Source organism: Microtus oregoni, unplaced genomic scaffold (assembly GCF_018167655.1).
Source record: "Microtus oregoni isolate MIOR12 unplaced genomic scaffold, Mior012 000029F_ref0000214, whole genome shotgun sequence".
In the NCBI taxonomy this organism is placed as follows: domain Eukaryota; kingdom Metazoa; phylum Chordata; class Mammalia; order Rodentia; family Cricetidae; genus Microtus; species Microtus oregoni.
In genome coordinates this window covers 28849497-28869286 of record NW_024543088.1, presented here as the reverse complement: position 1 = coordinate 28869286, position 19790 = coordinate 28849497, and the positions used below count along the sequence as shown (strand labels likewise).

At 40.7% G+C, this 19790-nt stretch overlaps 1 protein-coding gene across 1 annotated transcript in view; it reads left to right on the top strand.

Moving 5' to 3' along the window:
• Window positions 1-438: 438 nt before the first annotated feature.
• The window catches only part of Tmem207 (transmembrane protein 207), a 79375-nt gene continuing 60023 nt past the window's right edge, over window positions 439-19790 (top strand). Inside the window, exons 1-2 of the mRNA XM_041677920.1 lie at window positions 439-499; window positions 3367-3521. Of these exons, the coding sequence (XP_041533854.1) occupies window positions 439-499; window positions 3367-3521 (216 nt within the window). The remainder of the gene's footprint in view (window positions 500-3366; window positions 3522-19790) is intronic.

The following is a 19790-nucleotide window of genomic DNA, read 5'->3' as shown; positions in this document are numbered from 1 at the left end:
ACCCTGGCAGTCAGTATTGACTTTCCTAAGCATCCTCCTGCACACACACGCGCACGCGCGCACACACACACACACACACACACACACACAATGTCTTGACCTACCTAAAAGCCTGTCAGTTACAGCAGTTCACAATGGGTCCAGATATTATCCTGGACATTGAAGAGCTGCACACAGCTTCACAGAGGTAGAAAGGATATCAATAAACACAGCATATTTTGATTTCAACCTCCACAAATAGTAGAAATAAAACTACTAGTTAACCAATGTATATATTCATATAATAAGGCATTTATTATCACAATTACTGTATCAAGGACATATGTCTGGAGAAAGGCTGGAACATTACTAACAGGCTGAAACAAAAGTTAACCAGGCATATGGATATCAATTAAAAAGGATGTGGAAAACAATGCAGTGTCGATCAGGGGAGGGAGCATGATCATTGTGATGCTCGGCTCTGATGGTGGATCCCACATATTGGTGAATAACCTGGGAAGTGAGTCTTAATGAAGAATCATGGAGATTTGGTTGGCCTGCGGGCAAGCCAGTGCCAGGGTTAACTGGGATGTGAAGATTCACCCCAGGGTAAGAGGATGATTTCACTCATGGAGATCTGAACTGCATGAAAAGGAGAGAGGTAGCCTAGCCAGGCCATGCTCTTTGCTTTTGACTGTGGATTCAATGCAATCAGTTCTTTCAGATTTCTGCCACTCACTTCACTAATATGATTGACTGTGACTTGGGACTGCCAACTGCATCTCTTTGTCTCCTAAGTTGCTTTTGTTGGGGTATTATCAGATGACAGCAACAGAAAAAAATAGACAGTCATCATTTTTCCCTTTAAATATATGGTTCATTTTCAAAACATAATAAAAATAAAAAATAAAAATTCAAATTATTCACCACATAGTGGATATTCAATGAGTAATTGTTTCCCGAGCAAATGAATGAATGCCTGAAAATTCAATTTTATTGCTGTTCAGTGCCTCATAGAGTTAGACATGCAAGAAATGCACAATGAATATCTTGTAGTTGACTGAGATATTTGTGGACATTCACCCCATTTCCCTCTTCTACTACTTCCTTCCTCCCTAACTTCATCTCTTCAGGCATCTCTAACTACCTTAGCAAAGCTATAAGGGACCTCTGGTTATATAGTCTTTTCAACCTCATCAGTTAGGGTACCATTACTAATATGGGATGATCAAAATCTCTAATGACCTCCAGTTTCAATGATCAGTCTTCCGTCTTCATCTTGCTTGACCACTTAAGCTGCATTAGACAAATCTGACCCCTTGATCTTTCACCCTCAGTCATGTTTGGTGCTAGTTTTCATTTGTCCCGGATTCTCCACTTTATGGACAGCTCTGTTAGATCTTTCTGTGTCTCTCTTTCTCTCTCTCTCTCTCTCTCTCTCTCTCTCTCTCTCTCTCTCTCTCTCTGTCTGTCTCTGTCTCTGTCTCTCTCTCTCAAAGCAGTTACAGTCCAGCTCAGTCTATGGAATTATTTTATTCCCTCTTGTAGGCATCTTATCCAGACACAAGCTTTCTAAAATATCTATATGATAATGACCTGCAAATTTAAATCTACAACCCAAACCACAGACGAAGCATACTGTTCTGCCTCCCTCATATCCATTCTCGATAGTTCATGTATATCTCAAACTTCACATATTCAGAACGAATCTCATTAAGGGCAGAGTCTCTGTAGCAAGACTGAATCCGATTCGGAATCCCATAACACATGACCACATTGCTTGTTTTTTTGTCTTACTTTCATGGTCTGCAAATGTGGGCAAGGTAGCGTGTTTACCATAATGCTCTTTTAAAAGTAAGCAGCACATGCAAATGAACTCTTGGAACTGCTATTGACATCAGAAATGCTTGTAAATCTGTGTTACTATTTTTTTTTTAATGAAATAGCATGAGGATGGGGCCCAGCTGAAAGTGTTAGACTATTTGCACAGAGTGCGTGGGGCCCTCGGTTCAATCTTCACTACTACTGGAGAAATACAGGCTACACCATCTTCAGCTCTCAAAGACTGCACAACTGGCCATCATGTTGGGCAGATCTCCAGAGTTCTTCCTGGAACCTGTCTAACCTGACGTGGCCCAACACCATGCTAGTTCTTAAATCTGTCACTGTGTGACCGCTGTGCCTACTCAAGCACATTGGCAGGCTCCCGTCCTCAGGACTTTGCTCCTTCTGATCTCTCTTCTTAGAATGCTTTTCCTTCATGGCATCCCTGTCGCTCACATCCTCCTGCACCAGTCAGCAGTTCAAAGAAACCTTTTCTTATACCCATGTGGAATACCTTCATTCTCTAGCTTAGCCACATTAGAATCTTTCTCGGCTTTGAGCACCTTTCTAACTGGAATGAAAGCTTGATGGGGGTGACAAGGAGGGGTGGGGCAGGCAATATGATGCGTCCCTAGCAGATAGGCATAAAACCAGAAACAACCCTCATTTAATAAGCCTGAAGTATAAATACAATCCCCAAACTTTCTCTTTTTTTCTAATATGTTATTATATTTATTTATTTATTCATTGTGTGTATGATTGTGTGTGAGTATGTATGTGTGTGTGAGTGTGTGTGTGAGTGTGTGTGTGTTTGTGTGTGTGTTTGTGTGTGTGTGTATGTGTGTGTGAGTGTGTGTGTGAGTGTGTGTGTGTTTGTGTGTGTGTTTGTGTGTGTGTATGTGTGTGTGAGTGTGTGTGTGTTTGTGTGTGTGTGTGTGTGCGTGTGTGTGTGAGTGTGGGGGTGTCGATGCTATAGCATAAGCACCTTCCCTAAGCCACCTGACTGGCTTCGGTCCAGAACTTCTATGGTTCAACTAAGGTCCAGGTTTATTATGTGACGAATGTCTTGTCCTCCTCTGTGTCACAGTTGTAGGATGCTAAGACAAGGGAGGAGGAGAAATAAACAGCAACTATCAGTCTGGGCTGCTTTCAAGGTGAAGAAAGTATCATGTGTAGACATGTTACTGTGAGCTTCCTCGTGAAGGTGAAGACAGGTCTGAGCTAAGGAGCTTTGGAAGATCTATAGACAAGAAAAAACAAGGCAGGCATGTCCCTTTCCATATTTATTGTGTTCCTGCTTTTTGTGTCTCTTGGTTCTTCCTGTCTCCTCTCAGTGTTACAAGCATTTTCTACCTGGATGAAGTTAGACAATGCTATTCTCTTCAGTCCCTGGCTCTTCTCCTTTGTTGCCTGTGTTCCTTATTAAAGCCACCCTACTCCCCTCAGCTTGGAACAGCTAAGGGTAGGAAAATCAGAAGACTAACTGACCGCACATTGAGGGAGAGGTTTCTATAAATTCAGCCCAGTCTTTTAAGAGATGTGTGCACATTTCTCTGAACGCAGACACATCGTTGCCAGAATTCAAGGTGGAGAAGGAATTGAACCAGGCCTGTACAGCAGGAGGCTCTCTCAACCTCATCCCTCAGCTTTCTCAGATCCTTGCAGCTGACCTGGAAAAGGGCCACAAGAACTTTGGCATCTTATCCGGAATTCCTTTCGTATGCACGTTGATGGGTTGTGAACCCACAGATGGAAGAGCATGAAGCTGTTAAAGATGAACCCTGCTGGACACTAGTGAAGGCAAGGGACCAGATTTCATGCGGTTAGCACTGAGAGTAGGAGAAAGACGTAAGTCTCATTCCTCTGTATACCAGAGGCAAACTGGACATTTTAAAGGACAGTGAAGGACAGGACAGCAGATGCTCAGAAGACACAGAGAAGCGAATAATTAAAAGATGCCAGTGTTTGGGGCCGGTGAGACAAATCAGGGGGAAAGGCAATGGCTGCCAAGCCTGACTACCTAAATTCAATCCCCAGGACCTGCAAGCAGGAGAAAAGAACTGTCTTCAACAGGCTGTCCTCCAACCTGCACACATGGGCCAGGGCACATGGGCAGCCACTCACATATACACGAAAGAAAGAAAGAAAGAAAGAAAGAAAGAAAGAAAGAAATCTAGAGAATGGTGGTTGCTGTGAGGTGAGTAGGTGGGTTATGATTATTTGAAGCAATTTCCGCCCTCTCATAGAGACGGCATGACAGGCTCCTTTCCAGATGGTTATATCCAAGAGGAATATTCCTAGGCCTTGAGAGGTAGAAGATTAACTCACAAGTGTCAGCATATTTAATAAGCAAATTTCAAAGTATTTGCTACACACTGACAAGACCAGTTGGCATACCAATGGGAATGGGGGTGGTTTTCCAAGACCCCAGCCTTGATGAAAAAGCTACAGGCAAGCAATTAATGGCTACTGAGAGAGATAGCATCAGCCTTCTCCAAGGATGAGCCCGATGGGTTATTCATTCCCAAGTGGTCAGCCCTAGACACGTACACATCGGTCAGCTCTTTTTAGCAAATATCTTAAGGGCATTTGGAGCCTCTCATCATAAACTGACTAGACAGACAAGTCAGTCTCCCAGGAACATAGAGATTTCTTGGACAAGCATTTTAATGGGGTCTGGAACAGCGTAAGGCTGCTGTTGGGCTGGTGTGGGCTATGCTAAGGTTTGATGGTGCCTATGTCTGCAGGCATGGGTAAAGCAATACACGCAGAGTGCTGCAATCCTCGGAGGCCAAAACGTACTATAGCATTCCAAGAGGAGTAGCAGAATGTCTCCTTGAGTTCCTGCTTCTGTGTTTATTTCTCCTTCCTTGAACACTAGTCTTCCAGGGATAACCCCTAGGATTGCCACAGCAGCCTCCCTGTCAGTGACAGGGTGGTAGTTAAAGGCAGGTTTTTCAGAAAAGGCTGAGTGATTCTGGCCTGGGCCCCCCTCCTCCCGTAAGCTTCAGGCTACTGTTAGAAAAGACCCAATTTTCTCACCTTGCCTTTCCCTTGCCTTTTCTCCTCCTAAACAGGAATGTTGAAGAAAGGTCAGGATTTTAATAAAGTCTTAGAGGGCGGTTATTATGCAGTGTTGATACTTCACTACAGAAGGAAATTTAAAGACCAGAACTTTGGCATGCAAAAAAAGGAAACGTCCCTATTATACTTTCAGCTTGGTCTTGTAAAACACATTTACCAGCTTCCAACCTCCAAAATTTAACCTCAATTAAAGTTGGAGTTTCCATATAGCAATTGTCACCGGTGTTATCCTATACATGAAACCATTACAGTAGTCTCTTAGGCAGACCCTATCTAAATTGCTCGCTATCTGGTGAAAAAAAGAACAGTCAGTGGCAGTGTAAGAGGGATGGCATTTCCTTGTTCTCGGCAACATGCAAGGCCAATGCCATTAAGCTGTGTTGTTTTCATGTGTATATCAGAGAGACTGAATGATCCTCCGGCAGAGAGCATTCAAATTATTCAACTACAGCAGAGGATTTCCACACAGTCCTATTGGAATCAGAAATTCCCTGTGGAATTCTTTCTCTGAGAGACTCGTTTTTTCTTTTTTTATGATTTGTTCAATCATTCATCCAAGCATTCGTTAAACGCTTGTGCTACGAGGAGACCGTGAACAGTGCTGAGAGGGGTTAGAGATGTTCATTATAGGCCAGCAGAGAGGCCGAGAAGACCCAGTGCCTCCCAGGACTGTAGAATGAGAGCAGGAAGCCATCTTGCCACTTCAAAGAGTGGCTGGAAGTGAGCATAAAACATTGCTTTGTAACACAAACGTCCCAATAAAGCCAAGGCCTCGCTTCAGTGGGTCTGTTCTCTGTTCACAGCAAATTCTTCAGCCCCAACTGCCCAGAACCACAGATTCTCTGAAATTTTACAAGCCAGGCTTCCATCATTTGCACTGTTCTCAATAATCTTGTCCTTCAGGCTGCCAAAACAGTCACCTAGGCTCTGCATATACGATGGCTGTCCCAGGCCAAATTTGCAAAACCCTACAGCAGTTTTCATTAAAACTACATGGTCAGGTCCCTCACAGCAACTTCCCACAAACCTGGTAAGAGTTTTTGTCTTATTTGAGGGTTTGTTTTATTTTGTTTTGTCTCTGTAGCTTTGTAGCTGTCATAAAAACAATATGACCAAAAGTAACTTGTGGAGGGATGGTTTATTTGAGCTTTTAATTTTCAAATTACACTCTATCTGAGGGAAATCAGGGCAGGAATTCAAAGCAGGAACCTTGAGGGAAAAGTGAAGCCAGAACCACGAAGGAGCTGTTCTTAACCAGCTTGCTTTCCATGACTTTCAAAGCTTGCTTTCTTACTCAACCCAGGACCACTTGCCTAGAGGTGACACCACCCTTAATCCCTATGGGCTGAGCCCACCTTCATCAATCATTAATCAAGAAAACACACAACAGACTTGCCTACGGACAATATGACGGAGGCATTTTCTCAGTAAACGTTCTTTCCAGAAAACTCTGTGTCAAGCTGATTAAAAGAAAAAGCATAATCTCTATACTTCATGTTGTTAAAAGGTAGGGGTAATTTCTCCTACCTATAGTGATGAGAAAATGGAATCACAGAAGTTAATTTACAGAATGTCACCTAGCTTGTTAACATTGAAACCAACAGTAAAATCCAAGGCTAACAGATACTCCCTTTACATCACCCTAGTGTGCAACAGAAAGCCGAAGCAAGCGTTCTAGGTATGCTTGATATGCTGAGGAAAGAAAACGTTCTCTGTTCAGAAAAGGTCAGGAAAAGGAACAGATATCACCGAATGGGATTGGACAGAGAGGTGGAATTGTGTGTGCAGGGATATGGCTAGGTATGGCAGCATTAATGTTATCTCAGCATTTGGGAGGTTGAGGCAGGAGAATTGCAAGTTCAGAGCTGACCTGTGTTCAGTGAGTTTGGGCTAGCCTTGGCTATTTAACATGCCACATCTCAAAAGGTAACAAGGGTATGGGAAAGATTGTGGATCAACAGGGAGAAAAAGGGACAGATGAATGTTAGTCTACCCAATCACTCCTTGCTATATAAACCCTGGAGATGCAACAGGATTTGCCTGAAATGTACAAGTCACAGTAGACTATTCCCTGTCAGCACCAAGGAAGCTGTTTTCTCATATCTTTGGGAAATGGGAAGGATTAATCAGGGTCAGTCTCTTGGCTTTAGCTGGAAAACATGTGAGAGGTAGTAGAAACAATGGCTGGGCAACTGTTCTTTTTTTTTTTCTTCAAATGCTTTTCAAGACAGGATCTCAATTCACAGAGATCTGCCTGCCTCTGCCTCCCAAGTGCTGGGATTAAAGGTGTGCGCCACCATGGCAACTATTGGTTCCTATTGGCTCCTACTATTCTTGATTGAGCTTTGGGAGAATTCAATCATCCTGTTGTTACTCTAATGGCAAGAATTGTGCTGGATTGACCTTGTGTGCCAGAAGTTTGCTTGACATGAAAAAAGGTTTGAGGGGGATAATGCCTACTGAGAGAGAGGTGGTCCTTAAATGTTGTGGGTTCACCTTTATGATGTAAGAATTTTTTCAGTTTTATAGATAAGAATTATGAGGCCAAGAGAGGTAATGCAGACATCCCAATATCATAGAGCGGAGATAGTTTTAAAATCTAACTCAAGAACTTACCAATATTTTCTGCTCTGCCTTGTTCAAATTGTCAAGCTAAAGCAATTTTGTGCTGCTAATTTTCATTGCTTTAAATAACATTTTAAAGTACAAAACAAAGACAACCAAACAAAGACATAGTGATAAGCCTTGGCAAAGTAAACTCAGTCACGTGAAGAGAACCTGTGTCAAACAGACTATTACATAAATGACTCAATTTTCATGTCGATACAATATATGGTGCGATATGTAATTTTACCTAGTATAATAACACCTTCATTTTAGGTGGTACAAAACATTTCTCCTTATAGTTCTTATTATGAACATGCTATTTCTGGCAATTCATGAGCAACCTGAGTCGTAGCTTGCATGGAAAATGAGCTAATTGGTGAATGATGCCTTCCCTTGGGGGAACATGTGTGCTCCCTCAGGTGTGAAGTTGTCTCATTAAGTACCTGCACTAGAGACATACCTGCAGATGACAGGATCTGAGGAAACTCTCGCTGCTTCTGAATCCCCAACAGCAAAAAGAGAAGCCAGCAGAGCGACTTCCACATGCGATTTTCACAGCCATCTATAATTAGCGCACTGTTGGGTTGTGTCTTTAGGATTGGTACCTGTTGAAGTCAAAACAGTTGGTAACTTAGATATACACAGAGCCCCAGAAAAGTTGAGTAGAGCTGGTGCTGCTGAGAGTAGAGGGGAGCAAGGTGCATGAGTCCTGACTAGGGTTAGCTGCTCATTCTTGTCTGTTCTTGACAGAATCACCCTGCTTTGGGAGTATCTGGGTCACCAGCGGGAAGGACTCAGGAACTCTTATTATTGCCCCAGAGTAGTTAACCACTCATATTAATCTCTCAAATCACATAGAATGCTGAAATTTTATTGTATTCTATTGTTTTGTAGAGTTTGTTTTATTCTTAATAATTAGAGAGGTACAAAGTTAGGTAAGCATATTGGTGCTAGCCTGTAATTCTGCCGCTAGTGAAATGGACATAGGGGGATCAAAAATTAAATAATTAAGTAATAATAGTAATAAAAATTAGAGTTGTCAGTACACAGGTCATCATATAAGTTTTGTGTCTCGAGTGACAAGAATAACCTGAAATAATGAAACTCTATGTAGAGAATGGTTGGCCTTGCTCATCCCCCAGTTACAGTGATATTAATGAATAAATTAGAAAATATTTAAAAATCATTACTCACTTAAAAATAGATGTTAAGTACATATACAACAAGGAATAACCACACAATTTGTACCACTGGAGGCAATTAAATTCTAAGCAAATCGATAAACTCTGTAGAAATGTAGTCATTGAATGGCGCCTAAAATCCATAGGAAGGAAAAACAAGTGATTTATTGGTGGTGTGTATATGTGTGTGTGTGTGTGTTTATTAAACTCAAAGCTTAAATGTTCTTTTTTGAGATTTAATATTTAATTTGATATTCATACTGGTTGTTATGTGGAAATAAGAATTAGGACAATTTTTAAGTATAAAATTCTTCACAGGAAACGTGAAATAAACGTAAAAGTCAAAATTTCTGGTGTGAAAGCTACACGTGGCTGATGGACACGCTAACATATGTTGAAGTAGAATGCGAATTCCAGGTAAGAAGTCAAATACCATGCCATGATGTGGGAGCTGGGCGCTGAGAAAGGCAGGATTGTATAAGAAGAAAGGAAAATCCAGTACATGTAAACAGTAGAAAGACCAGGGACAAGGCAAGTGACATAGGCTTAGTCAAACAACAGATAGCAAATGACCTCTTTTCTTGACCAGATCTCTATCCCAAGGAGTAGTTGATGGCATGAGGAGTTGGTGAGCCTTCCTAGATATAAGGCATCCAGAAACAAGTGTGAGTCCCTGGAAGCAGGGGAATAAAGGGAAATTGCTCAGGTCACACAGGTAGTAAGAACTGGAAGGCTTGGGGTCCCTGACGTTAGAAGACATAGACTAAAACTCAGTCCCTCTGAAAACCAAATGATCATTTGAATGCCTCAACTATAGCCAATCTTGTCATGAAATAATATCTAAGCCAAACACAACAGACTTAGTGAATACCCGACTTTTCTACATCAGCCTAAGAAGTTACTTCAGAAGTTAAAGGCAGGGGTGACTTTTAAATTTTCTCCAGTTGCATCATGGCTTCTTTAGGGCAGAGCCCAGTGGTGACTTCCCAATATGAAGCAGCAGCATGCATCAAGCTGGCACCAGGAATGTTGTGAGGACTGCCTTAGGAGTTGCAGAGGGGCTTTAAAATTGGCCGAATGCAATTACCCTCTTTGGAATTTGGCCAAGGTCTTAAGATTTAATATCCCCTCTCATCCTGGTCCTTGTAACGACCTCTGTGGTCAGAGATCTTAATTTTATTATTCCTGTAAAATTCATGGAACAGGATAGAATTTTTAGCCTTCTTCACCCCACCCACACACACACATCCCATCCCCAACCAGAACCCTTTTCTTTATTTCTTGGTCATAGTGCTTCCAATATGGCTTTGATTGCTGATGCTGACTCCAGGATACTTTCATTGCCCGTGAAGGTCATTTTATTTATTGCTGCTATGTTTCTGAAAGATGCATTTTCCTCCACCAATATGTTCAGCTGACCACGTAATAGCTTGGGCTAACATTTTGGTGACCACTCACAAGAACAGCAGATTGGGTAAATTCCATAGCACCAGCATGTCAATTATGAAGTATCTTGAGTAAAATCTATACAGGATGACTTTGTTCTAAAAAGGAATAATAGAAAATACATCAAGAACCACTGAGCACCACGACTCAAAACTTGAAAAGAGATAACTAACAAATGCATACAGATACATAGTTTTGAAAGTCAAAAATTAAAATATACCTCAAATTTCAGATATGCATAAAGACAATAATACAGTATGTTTGAGAAGTGATTAAACAAACATCCAAATCCCAGCAGTTAAGCAGGAAATACATGATCCGAGTATGAGCAAACAAGGAGGAGCAGAGCAACCTGAGCTGATGTAGCTTTGCTAAAAAGCAAGAAAAGACAAATGCAGCCAACCAAGAATATCCTTTCATGTGTTATTGAAAGAAAAACCTGAAACTAATTTTACCAATAAAATTTGGAGGTAACTGCTACACTGTTCTGCTTTCTTGATGTTAAAGTTAACACATAATTCTTTAAAAGTGCAATATGAGAAAAAAATAACATTTCAACCCTGAGAATTTATCTAAGGAAAAATTCATACCACAAAGAAATGAAACTAACCAAACTAAGATTTCATTAGAAAGAACTCCCACAACTCAACAGAAATACAGATAACCTGATTAAATACTATGTAAAAGATTCAAATAAAGATTCATAGGCAGACAACATGTCCATGGCCAATAAACATAGAAGATGCTTGCTATTATGAGTCAGTGGAGAAATGCCAATTAACACCACAAGGGCAAAATAAATCACACCTATATGAGGAACTGCTGTGCAAAGAGAGAAAGAAGAGGAAAGGGGAGAAAGGAAGGAAAGACAGACAGAGAACAGGTGTTGGAATCCTGTGCAGAAATCAGAGCTGAGACATTGAGGAGGAAACGGGAGTGCCTAAAGGATCTAGAATCCCAGTTCTGTACAATGAAAGAGTTCTGAACATTGATTGTCAAAGAATCTGAATATACTTTAAGAAGCTTTTACAATATCTTAGAGAGTCAATTTTCTGAGGCATGTATTTTACCATATGTTTTTAAAATGGCAATATGATTGTGTTAGAAATCTTTAAAATTGTGTGTGAGTGTGCGCGCGCGCATATGTGTGTGTGTGTGTGTGTGTGTGTGTGTGTGTGTGTGTGTGTGCATGTGTGATGTTCTGGAGATACAGCAGGGTCCTCACATACACTCTCTAGAGATGTGTTGTACCTCTGAGCTGTACAGTTCTGTCCCTTGGGAATGTTGTGTGACAGTGTTGTTCAGTCATTAGAAATTATATATACTATAATGATTTCTATATTTAAAAGTTAAAATACGCTATTCAAAATTCTCAAGTGTGTAGCCATGCAGTCAATTACTAAGATGAAAAGAAGAGATTTATGAAAATGCATGACTGGATGCAAACTCTGTGGTGTTTTATTTATGTCATTCTGAGATACAGTTTGCTACAAAACAAATAAAATTGTCACTGCCTTCCCCAAACACGACTTCAATAGCACTTCTCTTATGGGAAAGGACTGAAAATATTCTTCCTTCAATATAAAAAAGGGCAAATAAACAATTTGTTATATGTTTTAAAAGAGAAGTCGAACCTGGTGTTTAGCTTAGTGTAAAGACAGAAACAGAGTAGAAACTAAAACTTTAACTGCCAGCTTCAGAAATGCCTATGACTACAAAAACTGAGCATAATTCAGTTTTATTTTTTTGCCTCTAATTTGTGGCTCATTTTAGTACCATTATTAATTTTTAAATCCTTCCCATTTTAATTGTTTGGAAAGGAATGTGTTATACATTTTTCCCACTCCCCTTTCCTCCTCCCCTCACCACTTCCACCCTCTGCTCTGCCACCCATGTTCCCAATTTACTCAGGAAATTTTGTCATTTTTTTCCCCTTCCTATGTAGATCCATGGGTGTCTCTCTTAGGATCTTATTTGTTACCTAGTTTCTGGGGTTGTGACCTGTAGGCTGGTTGTCCTTTGCTTTATGTCTAATACCTACCTATGAGTGAGTACTTATTATATTTGTCTTTCTGGATCTGAGTTACCTCACTCAGAATGGCTTTTTCAGTTCCATTCATTTGCCTGCAAATTTCAAGATGTTTTTTTTTTCTGCTGAGTAGTGCCCCATAGTGTAAATGTACCACACTTTCCCTCACTCATTCTTCAGTTGAGGGGCATCTAGGTTGTTTCCAGGTTCTATCTATTCTGAATATGCTGCTATGAATATAGTTGAGCACATGTCCTTGTGGTGTGAGTCTGCATCCTTTGGGTATATTCCTAAGAGGGATATTGCTGGGTCTTTGGTAGATTGGTTCCCAGTTTTCTGAGAAACGCCATACTGATTTCCACAGCAGCTGAACAAGTTTGCTCTCCCAGAAGCAATGGAAGAGTGTTTCCCTTACTCCTCATCTTCTCCAACATAAACTGGCATCAGTTCTCACAGGTGTAAGATAGTATCTCAGAGTTGTTTTGATTTTCATTTCTCTGATGGCTAAGGATGTTGAGCCTTTCCTTAAGTGTTTTCCAGCCATTTGAAATTCTTCTGTTGACAGTTCTCTGTTTAGATCTGTACCCCCCTTTTTTTTATTGGATTGTTTGGTCTTTTGATGTCTAGTTTCTTGAGTTCTTTGTATAATTTGGAAACAGTACTCTGTCAGATGTGGGGGTTGGTAAAGATTTTTTCCTATTATTAATGTTTTACCAAACAGGATTTTTCCCTTTGAGGCATTGGATTACAATTTTCCCTTGTGAGTTTGCTCTTTATGTGGTGTTATGAAATGTTTCTATTGGGATTTATTTTAAATTTCTTAAAGCACATTAAAATATGTAATATGTAGTCTTCATAAGTAATTTTCAAAAGTTATCAGCATTGATTGTTACTTTATTCAGTAAGGGGACTCTTCTTTGCTAAGTAGAGTTAATATATTTGAATTGGATGGCAACACAGGTACCCAGTGTGTCGAAGAAGGTATCAACGTGCCTAAATTGTCTGTATGTGCAAATGAAGTAAGGGCACTCACCTGCATCACTTCCTGATTATCAACTGTCCCTGGCTATCTTCACATGAAGATACAACCCACAAAACCACAGGAGACGGCTATTTTGACATTATTCGTTAATGAAGCATTCTGGTATGAATCTTAGGACTCAAAAAAGCAAGTGAGAGAGAAAGAAATAGAATCATAAGTTTCTCAAAGATGCAAGTCTGTAGAGAACCTGGATGGAAAAACCACAAGGAGCCACTGAAGAGGGAAAAGACCCACTCACCCCAGGTGTACCAGCATTTGTATACGCTTTGCTTTCTGGATTGAATTTCCAAACTTTGGACTAATTTTGCGTGCGTGCGTGCGTGCGTGCGTGTGTGTGTGTGTGTGTGTGTGTGTCCATGTGTCTGTGTGCACATGTATATGGAAGTGTTCATGCATGTGGAAGCCAGAGGGAAGCCTTCAGTATTGTTCCCCGGGTGTCATGTACTACCACCTTGGGTTGTTTGTTTGCCTTTTGTTTTTGTTTTTTGAGACAAGAGCTCTGACTCGTCTTAAACTTACCAATTAAGCTAGGCTGGCTGGCCACTGAGCCCCGGGTATCCATCATGTCTGGCTAAGTTTTAACAAATGTTCTCGAGCTCTAAGCTTGGGCTCTTACGCTTGCATGCTTGTGAGCACCTTACTGCTCGAACCACCCTCCCAGCCCTGATTGTGAGTTCTGAAATAATCTCTGACTTTTCAAAGTCCTGTGTTTATGGACGACACACGGGAATTAAAATGCTTCTATTCTGAAAGTCTGTTTCTGTGAGGATTCTTAGGACAGTACATTCACAGCATCTCCCATCATATCTGGTGCCTTCAATGCGAACAGAAGATGGGACTCTGCTCTGCAGAGAGTCAAACAACACTACTGGTCCTTTAAGGGGAATGCACCAGATGAAGGGGAACACGAATAAAATAATCCCACACTAGCTACTAATAGGGTATAATAGAGGTTTTTTATTGAAGAGTGGGCTCACAGATCACAGGCCTCTGTAGGAACCAGGAACAGGAACAGAATCCAGCATTTAGGTGTGAAAGCGGGGAGAGAGGTCAGTCAGGCACCTGCACCTTTTTGGTATCCAGGGCCACACGCCCAGCCTGGTCCAGACTCACAAAGGCCATTGGATGAAGGAGGCTCCCCAGCAGTCCTTTCCCTCTAAGGAACCACAGGAGGCTTAAAGGGGTCATTGATGATTGTAATCTTATTCTTTATAATTTTCACACAACTGTTTACTTGTGACAGGTTGTTGACAAAATATGCACTAATCAGCAGAGGCACTCAATAAACACATTCCCATTGATCAACATTGCAGAGGGAGATGTATGACCTTAAAAATGCTTCCTTGATTTATTGTGCAAACACTGAGGTAGCCTAGAAGCTAGAAAGCCAGTTTCCACATAAATATTTAGGATAGATAGGCCTCTCCCTGGAACTGTAGTAATTAGTCTTTAATGTTCCTGCACGTCAGTGTGACTTACAAAGCAAACCAGGTCCTCAGGACAATGATGGAAAAACAGCTCTTTGGTGGGACTCACTACTCTCACTGTGAAGGGATGCTCCTGGTGCATGATGTGACTTTCTCTCTGAGAAGGACACAGGGGAAAGCCAGTAGCGGAGCTGGTGCCAGCGAGCCTGTAGTGGGCGCTTTACCAGGCAGCTTTGTGCAGCTGTCACACAACCTTGTGGTCCTGGCTTCCTTGCTTGTTTGTAGCTATGACATCCAGTTACCCAGTATCTTTCCATCAGCAGGCTTCAGATGTTCAGCTCCAAACTTCCACCAACTATTGCACTGAGGTTTACTTAAACCAGCTGACTACCCCTAGAGAAAGACACAAAGGACTGCGCTATTCAAACTGCTGTAGCCGCCGTTCATTCCCATCGCCCAGTCAACCAATGCCTTTCATACCCCATTTGTATTAATGAATCAGCACCCTTTGTAGATGTTTAGTCATGAAGACCCACACCTCTGAGCTAGAGTTTGGGGAAGAGCCTGAGTGTGTAGAATGTGTTGCATAGGTGAGATTGTCTTTTCTGGAAATTCGTTAAATGAACTTGGCATCTTGGAAGGGAAACTGCCAGCGCCGTGCCCAGGATCATTGACAGCAGCTCTCTAATGAGAGCACAGCTTCTGTGATTTGGTTCATCAGCGCATCCTGGCTGAAACAAGAAGCCAATAGCTTGTCTCCTCGGAAGCCCTTTATGTGTTGGATAATATTAAATCAGTGGCTGTCTTTTTCATCCTATTGGCATGTTGTTAAGGAGCAAGGGGCAGCCGCAGCCCTAGAGAACTGACGGCATCACACAGGGATACAGACAGTAGGCACTGTCATCCATGGGTCCATGCTGTCAGCACTACTTCCTTCTTGTTAATACTCTTCACCTATATAGAAACTAGTATAAATGTAATAATATATGTACATTTACACACATATATAGGAATACTATATATCATAATATACACTATATAAAATATATACAAACTGTTTTACATAGCTTGTATATGTAATATAAACTCTGCCCTCGGTAAATTTGGGGGATATTGTAAGAGATAAGATCCACCCTAGGTACTGATCTAGACCCTCCACATCTATGCGTACCTTGGCTTTCTTGCGCTACTCCTAACAGTGGGAGCAGCGACTGCCACTGACTCTGTGGCTGACTTTTGGGAATGTAGCCCTCATACTGGGTTGCCTTGCCTACCTTTAATACAAGAGGAGGTCCTTTGTCTTATTGCACCTTGATATGCCATGTTTTGTTGATAGCCATGGGAGGCCTGCCCTTTCTGATAGAAAGGGAGGTGGAGTAGATTGGAGGGGGAGGGCAGAGGGGAGATGGGGGAAGGGAGTGGAAGGAGAGGTGTGAAGGGATATTGAAGTCGGGGTGTAAAATATATGTGTGTGTGATCTGCTCTCACCAAGTCTAGGGGATATCGTAGGAGTTAAGGCCATACAAATAAATATCAGAGAAGCAAGATGAAAGTCACAGATAAAGCACCAAGTTTACCAAAGCATGTTTTCTTTCCCTTTCTTTTTAATCACGCCAGTTGATTCCACAGGGCAAGTTGTTTCCATGTTTATTCCGTAGTTTGAACTATCTCTGTCAACATATGCTGTTGATTCTTCCTGAATTAATAATAGCCAAAATGACAGGCCTCTCTCAGTCAGTCCCATCCTTCCTGCAGCTCTTCGGATGAAGACACAACTTGTGTTGATTTTGCTTACCATTACTGACAATCATGGTGTCTGTACAACTAAGCTTGTAAGGGAGGCAGAGACGTGTTTGCCCAGTTGTCTGTACTCAAACTTGTGACTTCTGACTTCTGAACACCTCCCACAAAGGGCAGGGGAGGGAAAACAGCAGCGGAGAGCAGCATTTGCAGCCCATTCCTGTGAGTTTTAAAGATCAGACGGCAAGTGACCTGCTCTCACATGGAACTTACACAATGACTGCAAAACAAACACTCCGAAGGGATTGGCTGAATAAAATGACTATCATAACCCTGCTACTTACATATGTCAGAATAAACAGAGCAATGCAATAGCATCTCTCCCAGATTTCCTTGAGGTATGAAAGATAAAATTAATTTAGGACCAGAGAATAGGAAGGAAGAGTTATAAATATGGAATTTAACAAATAAGGCATGCTTATACAGTGTGCCAAGTCAAAAATAAAAGCAGAATGTGTAAGAAAAATCCCAAGTCTTTGTGAAAAGATTTTCCCTTGAAAATCTTTGCCATTCAGGATTTTATCTCATTTGTTCCCTTTTTGGTACAGTTTCTGTTTTCATTGTGGCTTCAAATCTTGAACCAGAATCAGAGCATTGCATCTACAATCCTTACAGAACACACACACACACACACACACACACCCCATGGATATAAAAATTTTAAGCTATATACAAGCATTTAAAGTTCTATAACCACAGGGAACAGAGGATGTGGGAAAATATAGAACAACAGTATATTCAGAGCATCTTTCATATGATATATAGGTATACACACACACACACACACACACACACACACCAGTCAGTACTCTCCCTATGTCTCTAAATATACAAATACACATGCAGAACACTTTAAAGGCCTCTTTACCCACCTGTTTAAGAAGTCTCCATATATTCTTTAGATGTGAATGTGGGCCCACATTTCCCACTTAGGATCCAGCTGATCCTTTTCTTCTTTTCCACCAACACAGGACATGTGTTAATAATGCCCACAGCACAGTGAGCACTTAGAAAATATAGCTCAAAATCTGATGGAATGATAAGCAATGGAACAATTAGTTAAATTAGTTAATTACAGGGGCATAAATCTTTCACGAGAGTGACTCAAGAATTGCAGTTTTAAAGTACTCTAGATAGTAAATGCCATTAGGCACAGGGTTACAGAGCCCATGTGTAAACGTTCACTCTGTCACCAGTCAGAGGGAAGAAAAGGGTTACCATCATATCAGTTCTTACCTAGTTGAAGATAAGACTTTAGGCAAAATACTAACCTAAGCATTGGCAACTTACATATTAAATGTGATGGATAGATGTTACAGCTTCTGTTTGTATTCTGACCATATACTTACTTTTGTTGCTGTTCTTATTGATTTATTATTATTATTAATTTTACTTTTAGACTGTGTCTCACTGTGTAACCTTGGCTCACCTGGAACTCACTGTGTAGTTCAGGCTAACCTTGAACTCATAGAAATCCAATGTCTTTGCCTCTGCCTCCTGATGGCTGAGATCAAAGCCCTGCGCCACCACATCCAGCCACATACTAACTCACTCATAAATGCAGATAATATTCTTGTGTTTGGGAATTTTAAAGAGTTCCTTTGACATAATAAATATTTTTTTTTAAATTTGACACTTGAATCACTTGAATGCTAGCCATTATTTTAAGAAACACGTACTTTGCTGTGAACTTTGTACACAAGTCTGCCCTTATTAAGTCCTTGTAGACCAGTAAGGTAGTTGTTTTGAGTGTAGTTGTACAAAGTACCTAAACTTGCACCTATATGGGCACAAAAAAGTTTTTATTCAATAGGCCACAATTTCTTTGTTTTTGAGATAAGGGAATGAAACCATATCTAAGGGATATTCTAAGAATTTTATGAATTTGTGCACAAGAGATTTTCTTGTTTACTCAAATTTACTGGAAACAATAAAAACTGAGAAGAGCTCAGAAAAATGCAGTTAAAGTAGTTGAAAAAAGAATTCATTCTTGAGAATTTTCTCAGTTTCTTGTGTTCAAAATTGATGTATACTTTCTCCAGACAATTGTTCTACACTTAAAAACTTAGCTTTTGTTTATACTTGCTTGGTAATTTGAATTATTATTGACTCAAACAAAGACAACCTTATTCTCATAGTCCCTCTTTGTACAGCCAATCTATCTTAACCACTTGCTGAGAGCTTCCCTGCTGCCAGCTGCCTTGGTGCTCTGGGTGCTGCACACAATAAAACACGACTCTAGTCACGTTGTTTCCAGCCTAGGGACAGGCAGGAAAAATAGAAAAAAGAAAAGCATTCAAGAACAAATAAAATCCAATAATTAATTAGAGTATAGGCAGACAGAAAGTATTTATAATGAGTTATTAATTCTGAGTGAAGGAAGTAGTGCTTGAAATCCCCGAGTAAGAGAATTACAAGTCACCATACACCCTTTCCAGGACGACTGCTTTCATAAAAGCAATAATTGAGAATAAAATAAATTTAGGTTCTAAAATATTACACATGAAATGTTTTAATCCTCAAATTCTGGATCATATTGTGAGTGGGAAAAAGTGTCAGGTACAGGGCAGGGACCCTGGTATGAACTGCTCTGACCACTTCTTCCATCTACCTGGTCATTCCCTCAACAACCAGTTGTTCCATGACTTCTCTGTGTGTAGGACCATTCTAGTTGGTAGAGAATAAGGAAATAATTAAGCTAGCAAAAATTCTTTGCTATGCCTTGGGGAAACCATTGATCCTAGGATGGAGGTAGGAAGTGTATAAGATGAACCTGGATTCACCTCTTAATATCAGGAAATAAGAAAGTGCTAAAGAAATAATTAGTGAAGATATGCTGAATGGGTATGGGAGCAACTCCTCAAACTCCCAATGGCCAAAGTGGAAACAATCTGTGTGACCTGAAAAGTATTATAGGGATGAGACTTTAGGAATAATACACATCTATGTCCTTAAACAAATAAATAAATAACAGGAGAATAAATAGATTGCTGAGAAGAAACAGATTTTCCACTCAGAACAATTTCTAGTATATCAAATAGTTCTCGTGACACGCTTCCTTCAATGAGCTAGTTGTCTCTGTGTTGGCATTATTTTATGTGTGTGAGCATTCTGCCTGCATGTATTCATGTGCACCATATGACATGACCAAAAGAAGGCGTCAGATTCCTATAACTCGAGTTGTACATAGTGATGAGCTGCCATATATGTGCTGGGCACCTAACCTGGATCCTCTGCAAGAGCAGCAAGTGCTCTTAATTGTTAAGCCATCTTTCCAGCCCCAATTTAGAATTTCTTATGTGGATTTTGCACAATGAGTATAGTTATTGAAAGACAGGAGAGATAAAAAAGTAAAAGAGATGCATCCGTCA